Source organism: Lepidochelys kempii, chromosome 3 (assembly GCF_965140285.1).
Source record: "Lepidochelys kempii isolate rLepKem1 chromosome 3, rLepKem1.hap1, whole genome shotgun sequence".
In the NCBI taxonomy this organism is placed as follows: Eukaryota; Metazoa; Chordata; order Testudines; family Cheloniidae; genus Lepidochelys; species Lepidochelys kempii.
This window is the reverse complement of record NC_136382.1, coordinates 87,392,226-87,404,732: the sequence shown is the minus strand read 5'-3', so window position 1 is coordinate 87,404,732 and position 12,507 is coordinate 87,392,226. Positions and strand designations below refer to the sequence as shown.

The following is a 12,507-nucleotide window of genomic DNA, read 5'->3' as shown; positions in this document are numbered from 1 at the left end:
TTCAAAGAAAGCTATCAGGTTGGTTTGACACAATTTGTTCTTGACAAATCCATGCTGACTGTTACTTTTCACTTTATCATCTTCTAGATGTTTGCAAATTGATTGCTTAATTATTTGCTCCATTATCTTTCAGGTACAGAAGTTAAGCTGACTGGTCTGTAATTCCACAGTTGTCCTTATTTCCCTTTTTATAGATGGGCACTATATTTGCCCTTTTCCAGTCTTCTGGAATGTCTCCCATCTTCCATGACTTTTCAAAAGATAATTGCTAATGGTTCAGATATCTCCTCAGTCAGCTCCTTGAGTATTCTAGGATGCATTTCATCAGGCCCTGGTGATTTAAAGTCATCTAACTGGTCTAAGTAATTTTTGACTTGTTCTTTCCCTATTTTAGACTCTGATCCTCATTTTCACTGGCATACACTATTTTAGACATCCAATTGCCACCAACCTGCTGGATGAAAACCGAAACAAATAAGTCATTAAGCACCTCTGCCATTTACACATTTTCTGTTATTGTCTTTCCCCCCTACTCAGTCCTTGGTCTTCCTCTTGCTTCTAATGTATTTGTAGAATGTTTTCTTGTTCCTTTTATGTCTCTAGCTAGTTTGATCTCTTTTGTGCCTTGGCTTTTCTAATTTTGTCCCTGCATACTTGTGTTATTTGTTTATATTCATCCTTTGTAATTTGACCGAGTTTCCACTTTTTGTAGGACTCTTTTTTGAGTTTTAGATCATTGAAGATCTTCTGGTTAAGCCAGTGTGGTCTCTTTCCATGCTTCCTATCTTTCCTATGCAGTAGGATAATTTGATCTTGTGCCCTTAATAATGTCTCTGAAAAACTGCCAACTGTCTTCAATTGTTTTTCCCCTTAGACTTGCTTCCCATGGGATTTTATCTACCAACTCCCTGAGTTTGCTAAAGTCTACCTTCTTGAAATCCACTGTCTTTATTAGGCTATTCTCCCTCCTACCATCCCTTAGACTCATGAACCCTACCATTTCAAGATCACTTTCACACAAGTTGCCTTCCACTTTCAAATTCTCAACCAGTTCTTCCCAATTTGTCAAAATTAAATCTAGAAGAGCCTCGCCCCAGCTTTCTTCACCTTCTGAAATAAAAAATTGTCTCCAATACATTCCAAGAACTTGTTGGATAGTCTGTGCCCTGTTGCGTTATCTTCCCAACAGATGTCTGGGTAGTTGAAGTCCCCCATCACCACCAAGTCCTGTGCTTTGGATGATTTTGTTAGTTGTTTAAAAAAAGCCTCATCCACATAATGTTTACGGCTAATCATATACTACAAATTTTTCCCAAAACTTCTTGAACAGTCACAGTAGGATGTAAATATGAGGACTATTTAAATCACAGAAAGCCATGTATGGGCTACAGTGAAATAGAAGTAGAACTAGGTCCTCACAGGATCCTAGAGCCTGGAACCCAAGCTGAAATGTCTACTCCACAATTAAACAGCCTCTTAGCCCAAGCCCCACAAACCCAAGTCAGCAGGCATGGGCCAGCTATGGGTTTTTAATTGCAGTGTAGACATACCCTGAGCACTATTGTAATACAAACAGTAATTTAGTAAGTGTAGGAGTAGGGGGTGGCACACTTTCAAAATGATTCTAAAAATCTCCTTTTTTCCACAGAGTGTAATTGCAGAGGAGGACCCTGTGACAGTCGAACTGGAGAATGTCTAGCAGAGGGCCCTACAGGCACGGATTGCCCAACAATCAGTAAGAATAACAGCGAGGCATCCAATAAAAACAATGGAATAATCTTACCGTATTTAGAAGCCTGCAAATACATATTAAGGTTTGATCCTGCAAAATGCTGAGCACTCTGGCCAGGATCCAACAAAACACTTAAGCCTGTACTTAGCTTTAAGTGTGTGTGGTCCAGTGCTTAAAGTTAAACACAGGCTTAATTGTTTTGCTGGACTGGGGGAGATTGGTCAGAACCTTACAAGCCCTTAGAGAGAGACCCTGAAGCACTATAAATGACTCAAAAGGCTGATTCTGTGAGCCCTCAGGCACAATGTCTTCTACTCAGGGCAGTACCTAAAGATAAGTTTGCTGGCCCAATTCCTCAGAGGGAGTTAGGTACTTAACTTTCTTTGAAATCAATGGGAGTTAGGTGCCTAAATACTTTTGAGCATATGGGCCTCTGGCCCTAAAAGTTATCATCTTAAAACACAGGAAATGCAAAACTTTTGGTTCCAGCAGCAATATTTCCTCAGCTGCCTTGAACATCAGTTCCTATGTATGTCAGTATATAATGGTCTCCCTTGCAAAATCAGTATTCAGCAAGAAGTACTACAACTAAGTTTCTGAGATATTGCAGATATCTCCTATTCAAAATGCGGGTGGGACACTCTGGTGTCTCCAGTACCACAGTGTTGTCACTGTGCTTAAATGCTGACCTTGTTAATGGCAGTATAACCTTTTTTTGTTGTATACAGAATGTGCAACACAGCCAAGAAAAAGTTGTCTTTGGAGCCTTTGTTTTATGTTTCCTAGCTTTGTGATTTTTAACAATGTAACACCAATGTTTAATTCATCAAAGGTTCTTGGCATTTAGTAATGGTAAACGTTTAATTAGAAAGCTTATAGTATTGCTTAGAACCAGCATTCTGCATGGCCATGGGTAGCCCTCTTGTTAACCATAATTTGGATTTACTAGTTCTGTGCCTTTAAGAAGTGACTTCCTAACTGAACTGTCAATCGAGTTCAGCTTCTGCAGATCACTGCAGTCACTGAACAAAGAATATATTTCACTATAACTGCAAGTATTAATAAATACGTGTTTCTGTGTTATAACAGTTGGGTGAACTCAGTTTTTGGCCCTGATTTCTTGTTCTGTGGGCCACAAGCATGCTGAGTCCCTACGGCATAGCCAGGAAATGCCTCTTATTACCCCTCCCACTGGTTACCAAGCAGCCTTGACAGGCTCCCAAACTAGTTCCATCTGGCTGTCCTCAGCTGGAAGTGTGATGGTTAAACTGTGGGACCTTGAAAGTGGGTGGATTAAAATGAAGAAAAATGGGTTTCCTAAGGGCTCCATTAACAACTAAGAGGCGAATCCCCCATGGTGCAAAGGGCACAAAGTAAACTTTAAGAAGAAGAATGTTTTCCATTTAACTGAAACTGAAGTTAAAAGAAAAATTACCATATCTTATTTTATTGTCAGGTTGTGATAAGTGCATTTGGGATTTGACTGATGACATCCGATTAGCAATTCTCTCTATTGATGAAAGCAAATCAATTTTGCTGAGCATTTCCAGTGGTGTTGCTGCTCAAAGACACTTGAATGAACTCAACTCCACTGTTTCCTTCCTCAAGGTACAGATTATCCTATTTGGATGGGCTTCATTTTTTAGTTTAGTATTAACCTAAAAATTACTGCTCCATCCATAAGAATTTCAAACCCTATTCAGCATAGCTGAATTCCTGTGCTGCCTATACCATATTCATTATAGAGAAATTTGTTTTCAGCTACACTGAATTAACACTATTTTTTAAAAAATGTCTTTTTATACAGATGAAACTGTCAGAAAAAGAAAATCATTCTGTACTTAGGAAGATCCACATCGATTATTCTGAGACTGAAATGGCCAATCTCCTCTTAGAGATAGAGGCACTTGAAGAACAGGTTTGTCTGCAGTTCCCATTATGAACTCCTTGATGAAGTAGGTGAACCAATGTGAGCCTATGATTTGTCCCATTATGGCAAAAGGGTTTCAAAAAAGGACCCTTAAAGGGCCTTAGTAGATTATTTTATTTTTGAAACAAAGAAGGATGCTTCTAGGAATTGGAAATGGAAGTGACCTCTCCAGTCTGTCTTCCTGAAAACGCAGGATATAGGGCCTGATATGAAGCTCATTGAAGTTAATAGGCGTCATTCTACTGGCTTCAGAAAACTTTCGATCTGACTCATTGTCCTCCACATATTGCCCATAGTCCCTCACAGAGGCCACATTTACTAAACTGGCACCACTTTTGACCTGAGGTAGACATGCTGAACTTCCATTTCAAATTCTGTTTTATAATTGAGCAAAGTAATCAAGATTAAAGTAATTCCAGTGTACTTTCTGAATGTTTGAACTGTATATATCTTACATAGATGCTCTCATAAAATTTAAATTAGCACTGATTAGATACTTCAAAGCATGTTTCAAAACTGCCAGTTAAAAAAGACTTCTCAGGTACCTGCTGAGAAAGGCACCTGATCAACACTCAAGATATATTTTGACACAATTATAATCATACATATTTTATCTGTGTTCAATTGCAAAACCATAAAATTAGTGTTACATTCCCTCACGTCAAGGGGCACACTTTCCGCAGCCAAACAGAGCGCTAACATGAAATCTCCTAAGAGAACAGCTGGGGCTCAAAATACTTTCTCTTTTTTAAAAATAGTCATTAACAGACATCCTTCATAATTTGAGTGATATCAAGTCAGCGATCACCATATTTTCATGAGAGCCAAATACAATTCGAGTTTATGGCACAGTTCCAAAGTCTGTGCTTCACTTCTTAATTCTTCTGTCGGGCAAGTAAAATATTACACTTAAGACTAAAACTCAAGCACAGAAGTAAGCAGAGAACAACACAGAGGCAGGAAGAAAGAGAGGCAGTAAGGAGGTGGGAGATCAGTACTTACTTAATGGAAGGACCATGCAGGATTAAATTTACTGTTATTTGTGTTCCTCTGCACTTTGCAAAAGGACCAGCTGATTCAACCAACTCACCTTCACCAAGTACTGTGAAATCACTCAGGGAGTCTAAATATCCCCTTCTGTGGTTTGAAAGTAGCATGATTGAGGCTTTAGATTTTGTTGGCATCTCTACTGTATATGGATAATAGGATTTCCTATCATCTTCACTGGCACTGGGATTTGTTTTGAGGTCGCTGGATTTCAGCATCCCTGAGTCTTTAAATGATTTAATTTACTTGTGGGCTTTCTCCATTGGGGCCTCTCTTTTGTGAGGAGTGGCCTACATCAGAACTTGTGATTGCTCATGAAGGGGGAAGATCAAGTTCCTGGGCTCTCACAGTAGAGATAGCAGCATAGTAATTCCTCCATATACATCACTTTTCTGCTCTTTTCAAAGCACTAAAAGGGAAATCAGGGTAGGAGCCTTTGTTAGTTTTAGTGGGTTTTGCAAGTGTGTACTGTGTCTTCCATTCAAAGTTTTGCAAGTGTACTTCATGATGTCTAAGTGATGGCTGGGTTTCTGGTTTAAACCTTCCAAACAGAACAGAACCACAAAATGTATGTGAGGTTTTATTACAATAAATGTGATTTATAGTGACCTAATGTGATGCAATTCTGGTTAAGTAGCTTAAAGGCTCTGTCCTGTAGAATTTGGCTAGGATTTGGAGAATATGGACACCTACCTCCTGTAGGTTTCTTTGGAAATCCTACCCAAAGTCTGCATGAAGTCAATGGGATTAGTGGGTTCAGCAACAGCATCCTTAGTTTACACTGTAATATTGATTAATCTTAGAGGAAATGCTGCTTCCCTTCTGAAAGAGATCAGTGATATTCTCATTCTGATTGCAGTCTCAGCTTGTACCACTGTAATTCTTAGTGTATGCAAATATAAAACCATAACTGGATAAGAAGAATTTGGGGGTTATTAAAGAAGGAAAAATATTTAAATGCAAATGCTTATGTATAAACATGAATAGCTATTGCCTAAAAATAAACAACAATTAACAGCCAAAAAAAAAAAACCACCAGAAACCCTGAAGATAATAAATCTGTATAGTGACCCATATAGTGTTCTTCCTTCAAAGGCAAAGTAAATAATGTGTAAAAAAATAAAACTCTTACTATGAACCCAACTATTTATTTCATTCAGGTAAAAATACATTCCTGTTCTATTTCCCAGGATTGCTCCTGGTTCTGCTCCCACTGAAGCCAGGCTCCATCCTATTGTCTAAACTGACCCATTTTTTTCTTTCCAAGCTTATTTTCAGCCTTTTATCTGGTTTAAAGCGCCACCTGGTGCTCTCACAAGTGAAAACATCTATTTGAAAGATAATGTGGTTATGTTAGTACTAGCCACAGCAGATCAAACAAAGCAGCTAGAGTTACGGAATATGGTAATAACAATTATTAATAACTACAGGACAGAGAAATGAAAGTTGTTTTTTCAACCAAATGCATCATTTTTCCAGGAAAACTGATTTACAAGGAGCTACAGGTCTTCAAAAATATTGGAAGGGGGATTCAAAGTCCAAAGCTGAACCCAGATCCTAATTTTCCTGTGAGAATTAACTCTATTACAAGCCAAAACATACCTCTGAATCCAAGCACTTTGATACCATCGATCATGAGATGTTGATTGGCACACAAGACCTAACAGCAGTGGACAACCTAGCAATAGGCTTAATTCTTTTATTCTCCATCCTGAGACCTCCCTAAGGAAATTAAATCTAAGGACAACTGAAGTCAATAAGTTTCTTAGGAACCATGATGAGTATGCAACAGTAAATCTTAATATCCCCTCTTCCCTCAATCTTAAACCAATGCTTCTCTGTAAAGCCAGTTTTGGGGACTCCAAGAAGTTGTGATGGTGGCAGGAGAGTATTATTTAGAGGGCAGTCTCAAATGTAATAGAAGACTGTGGCTCTGCTTCTGCCTGAGTTTATTGGCTACCCACCGGCTGCCTGAGTTTTAGAGGAAGGGAATCATAGAATCATATGTGGCACAGGAGCCAGCAAACAGAGCTGTAAACAGGAGAGTTTGAGTGGGAATTTGTAAGGGGAGTTTGGGGGGAAGAATAAGAGCCAGGTAAAGGAACAGACAGGCTAGTGAAGGGAGCGTGTGGTGTTCTGTGACTGTTTTGGTGCTCGTTGGGGGTTTGTTTTGCTGTGGGTGGTGGTGTTTTGGTTTGGTTTGTGTTTCCCAGACTAACATGACTTAGGTGGGAAGGCAATGACAGACACAGAGGCAGCAGCGGTAGTGAACCAAGTAGTGGAAGACACAGTGAAGATGACTGGATGTGGAAGCTGTAGCATGTACATGATCCTGGAGGGGGTACCTGAAAATAATTTTGTCGCGTGAAGTGCCACCTCATAGAGCTGATGGAAGAGAAAATCTGAGGATTGGAATGCAGGTGGAGACTCTGGTTGAGTTTGCAGGGAGTTTGAGTGGATGATGGAGCAAAGACATGAGGCGGCTGAAGGGAAAAGCTCAGACTTGCAGATGGAAGCATGACCAAAGAACTCTGAGGGGATACTGCTGGGTGAGGAAAGTGGACAGTGGAAGCATGTGACTAAGAGAGCCAGGCAGAGGAAAAGACAGGCCACTGAAGGAGAAATAGAGCTCAGGAACAGGTTTGCGGAGTTGGAAAATGAAGAAGGGGCACAGCAGGTGGTCACTGAAGGTTAGAGGGCAAGGAAGAAGAGAAGAACAGGTAGTCCTATAGGAAGAGGGCAAGAGTCAATGGAGATAACACCAGATATGAGCCCCAGGAGGATACAGGATGGGTTGCAGAGGATTGCAAGGGACAATAGGAATTGAGAGGACTTGCAGCCAGATGGAACAGGGGATAGACTGGAGAATCACACCATCACCAGGAAAAGGCAGGTGATTGGGAACTCCTTACTGAGAAGAATAGACAGGCCTGTAACAAGAGCTGATCCAGAAAACAGAAGGGTGTGCTGTCTGCCGGGTGCTAAGATACGGAACGTGGATCTGAGGCTGAAGAGGATCTTGAGGGAGCAGGAAAGGAATCCACTGATTATCCTTCATGTGGGAACAAATGATACAGCTAGATTCGCACTGGAATGTATCAAGGGAGACTATGCCAGGCTGGAGAAGATGCTTAAGGAAATCGAGGTTCAGGTGATCTTCAGTGGGATTCTGCCTGTTCCTAGAGAAGGGAAACAAAGGTCTGACAACATTATGATGCTCAACAGATGGCTCAGGCAGTGGTGCTATAAGGAGGGCTTTGGGCTGTATGGCCACTAGGATGCATTCATGGACAGAGGACTGTTCTCCTCGGATGGACTTCACTTGAGTAAGGAAGGAAATAGACTTCTAGGATGGAGGCTGGCACAACTGATCAAGAGAGCTTTAAACTAGGAATTTGGGGGAGATGGTTGGGAGATGTCCAGGTAATCTCCACACCAGATTTTCATTTTGAGAGGGAAGAAAATGAAGTAAGAAAGGATACAGCTGTGGGTAGGAGAATGGACATAAGGTGGAAGGGCAGTGTACATACCAATCTAATAGGTAATATTGGCAGTAGAATGTCTGTGCCCAATCGGGTAAAGAATGTGAGTGAAGCCAAACAGCAAAAATTAAGATGTTTGTACACTAATGTGAGGAGCCTAGGTAACAAAATGGAGGAACTAGAGCTACTGGTGCAGAAAGTGAAACCAGATATTATAGGGATAACAGAAACATGGTGGAATAGTCGTCATGGTTGAAGTACGGGAATTGAAGGGTATGTGCTGTTTAGGAAAGACAGAAATAAAGGCAAAGGTGGTGGAGTAGCATTGTATATCAATGATGAGGTAGACTGTAAAGAAATAAGAAGTGATGGAATGGATAAGACAGAGTCTGTCTGGGCAAAAATTACACTGGGGAAGAAATAATAATAATAGTAAGTAATAATAATAGGGCTCAGATTTTCCTGGATATGATAGCTGATGGATTCCTTCACCAAGTAGTTGCTAAGCCGACAAGAGAGGATGCCATTTTAGATTTGGTTTTGGTGAGCAGTCAGGAGGACCTCGTAGAAGAAATGGTTGTAGGGGACAACCTTGATTTGAGTGATCATGAGCTAATTCAGTTCAAACTAAATGGAAGGATAAACAAAAATAGATCTGTGACTAGGGTTTTTGATTTCAAAAAGGCTAATTTTAAAAAATTAAGGAAATTTGTTAGGGAAGTGGATTGGACTGAAAAACTTGTGGATCTAAATGCGGAGGAGGCCTGGAATTAGAATCATAGAATCATAGAATATCAGGGTTGGAAGAGACCTCAGGAGGTCATCTAGTCCAACCCCCTGCTCAAAAGCAGGACCCATACCCTATTAAATCATCCCAGCCAGGGCTTTGTCAAGCCTGACCTTAAAAACTTCTAAGGAAGGAGATTCCACCACCTCCCTAGGCAACGCATTCCAGTGTTTCACCTCCCTCCTAGTGAAAAAGTTTTTCCTAATATCCAACCTGAACCTCCCCCACTGCAACTTGAGACCCATTACTCCTTGTCCTGTCCTCTTCCACCACTGAGAATAGTCTAGAACCATCCTCTCTGGAACTACCTCTCAGGTAGTTGAAAGCAGCTATCAAATCCCCCCTCATTCTTCTCTTCTGCAGACTAAACAATCCCAGTTCCTTCAGCCTCTCCTCATAAGTCATGTGTTCCAGACCCCTAATCATTTTTGTTGCCCTTCGCTGGACTCTCTCCAATTTATCCACATCCTTCTTGTAGTGTGGGGCCCAAAACTGGACAGAGTACTCCAGATGAGGCCTCACCAATGTCGAATAGAGGGGGACGATCACGTCCCTCGATCTGCTCGCTATGCCCCTACTTATACATCCCAAAATGCCATTGGCCTTCTTTGCAACAAGGGCACACTGCTGGCTCATATCCAGCTTCTCGTCCACTGTCACCCCTAGGTCCTTTTCTGCAGAACAGAATTACTTCAAGTCAAAGTTGCAGAAACTATCAGAAGCCTGCATCCCAAGAAAGGGGGAAAAATTCATAGGCAGGAGTTGTAGACCAAGCTGGATGAGCAAGCATCTCAAAGAGGTGATTAAGAAAAAGCAGAAAGCCTACAAGGAGTGGAAGATGGGAGGGATCAGCAAGGAAAGCTACCTTTCTGAGGTCAGAACATGTAGGGATAAAGTGAGAAAGGCCAAAAGCCATGTAGAGTTGGACCTTGCAAAGGGAATTAAAAGCAATAGTAAAAGGTTCTATAGCCATATAAATAAGAAGAAAACAAAGAAAGAAGAAATGGGACCGCTTAACACTGAGAATGGAGTGGAGGTTAAGGATAATCTAGGCATGGCCCAATATCTAAACAAATACTTTGCCTCAGTCTTTAATGAGGCTAATGAGGAGCTTAGGGATAATGGTAGGATGACAAATGGGAATGAGGATATGGAGGTAGATATTACCATATCCGAGGTAGAAGCCAAACTTGAACAGCTTAATGGGACTAAATCAGGGGGCCCGGATAATCTTCATCCAAGAATATTAAAGGAATTGACACACGAAATTGCAAGCCCATTTGGAAGAATTTTTAATCAATCTGTAAACTCAGGGGTTGTACCATATGACTGGAGAATTGCTAACATAGTTCCTATTTTTAAGAAAGGTAAAAAAAGCGATCCGGGTAACTACAGGCCTGTCAGTTTGACATCTGTAGTATGCAAGGTCTTGGAAAAAAAATTGAAGGAGAAAGTAGTTAAGGACATTGAGGTCAATGGTAACTGGGACAAAATACCACATGGTTTTACAAAAGGTAGATCCTGTCAAACCAACCTGATCTCCTTCTTTGAGAAGGTAACAGATTTTTTAGACAAAGGGAACACGGTGGATCTAATTTACCTCGATTTCAGTAAGGCGTTTGATACGGTTCCACATGGAGAATTATTAGTTACATTGGAAAAGATGGGGATCAATATGAAAAGTGAAAGGTGGATAAGGAACTGGTTAAAGGGGAGACTACAGTGGGTCACACTGAAAGGTGAACTGTCAGGCTGGAAGGAGGTTACTGGTGGAGTTCCTCAAGGATCGGTTTGGGGACCAATCTTATTTAATCTTTTTATTACTGACATTGGCATAAAAAGCGGGAATGTGCTGATACAGTTTGCGGATGATACAAAGCTGGGAGGTATTGCCAATACAGAGAAGGGCCGGGAAATCACACAGGAGGATCTGGATGACCTTGTAAACTGGAGTAATAGTAATAGGATGAAATTTAATAGTGAAAAGTGCAAGATCATGTAGGGATTAATAACAAGAATTTCTGTTATAAACTGGGGATGCATCACTTGGAAGTAACAGAGGAAGAGAAGGACCTCGGAGTATTGGTTGACCACAGGATGACTATGAGCCGTCAGTGTGATATGGCCATGAAAAATGCTAATGCAGTCCTGGGATGCATCAGGCGAGGTATTTCCAGTAGAGATAAGGAGGTGTTAGTATGTACGGGGAGACTTTGGCAAACCAGTAAAGTGCCTGAAACCACTCTGGCTTATTGCTAAAAGCAGCCAAGTCAGCAGGCTGTAAATTGGCCATTCAGCAGGCTTAGCTTAACCAAGGCAGGAGGGAAGAGGGGGGGTCGGGTGCCACAGAGAGGGCAGCTTGACCCCGTGTCCTTCCTGATAAGAATTGTGTTGAAGTTGCTGATACATGCATCTTAGAAGAGCAGGATGTGCCCCAGGAATGTCTATTGAGGCCTCAAGCCTGCAAACTCTGGAAAAACCCACACCTGGTTAATCGATAATCAGAAGGAACCTCTCATTTGACCATTGAAACTGCTTACTTAACAAGTTTGCTTTAAGGGACATGTCATTCTATTACTAATGTATAAATAAGGGGGGAAAGTTTGAGGTAGGGGGACTCTTCAGGACTGGACTCTCTCTCTCTGGATGCATCTTGTGTTTCCCAGCCACACTCAGCTTTGGTAATTATCAAGGGTTGGGGGTGTTTTACTAACCTCTTGCAGACGTGTGTATAAGTGCTTGAGACAAAGTAAAGTTTAGCTTTAAGTGAAAGCACTCTTGTGTTGTCCTGTTTGTGCCAGCCATCGATCGGTCGGACGGCCGTGTCTCCCCTGATTTATTTCCTGACATCACCTCGCACAGAGTAAAAGTTACCAAGAGCTTTGGGTTGAAAGAACCCCAGGGAACAAGTACAGTTATACAAGGCACTGGTGAGACCTCATCTGGAATATTGTGTACATCGTCTCCCATGTTTAAGAAGGATTAATTCAAACTGGAACAGGTACAGAGAAGGGCTACTAAGATGATGAGAGGAATGGAAAACCTGTCTTATGAAAGGAGACTCAAAGAGCTTGGCCTGTTTAGCCTAACCAAAAGAAGGCTGAGAGGAGATATGATTGCTATCTATAAATATATCAGAGGGATAAATACCATGGAGGGAGAATTATTTAAGCTCAGTACCAATGTGGACACAAGTACAAATGGATATAAACTGGCCATCAGGAAGTTTAGACTTGAAATTACATGAAGGTTTCTAACCATCAGAGGAGTGAAGTTCTGGAATATTGCTCAGGCATGCAGGAGTGAAATCAGGATGGCCAAATCACACCTGGAGTTGCAGCGAGCAAGAGATGTTAAAAGTAACAAGAAGGGTTTCTTCAGGTATGCAACTTGAGACCATTGCTCCTTGTTCTGTCATCTGCTACCACTGAGAACAGCCTAGCTCCATCCTCTTTGGAACCTCCCTTCAGGTAGTTGAAGGCTGCTATCAAATCCCCCCTCACTCTTCTCTTCTGCCAACTAAATAAGA

General features: G+C 41.3%; 1 protein-coding gene across 1 annotated transcript in view; it reads left to right on the top strand.

Annotated features, from left to right (window-relative positions):
- LAMA4 (laminin subunit alpha 4) overlaps positions 1-12,507 on the top strand; it is a 157,270-nt gene that overhangs the window by 68,794 nt on the left and 75,969 nt on the right. Inside the window, exons 6-8 of the mRNA XM_073337097.2 lie at positions 1,649-1,735; positions 3,189-3,340; positions 3,540-3,650. Coding sequence (XP_073193198.2) covers positions 1,649-1,735; positions 3,189-3,340; positions 3,540-3,650 — 350 coding nt within the window. The remainder of the gene's footprint in view (positions 1-1,648; positions 1,736-3,188; positions 3,341-3,539; positions 3,651-12,507) is intronic.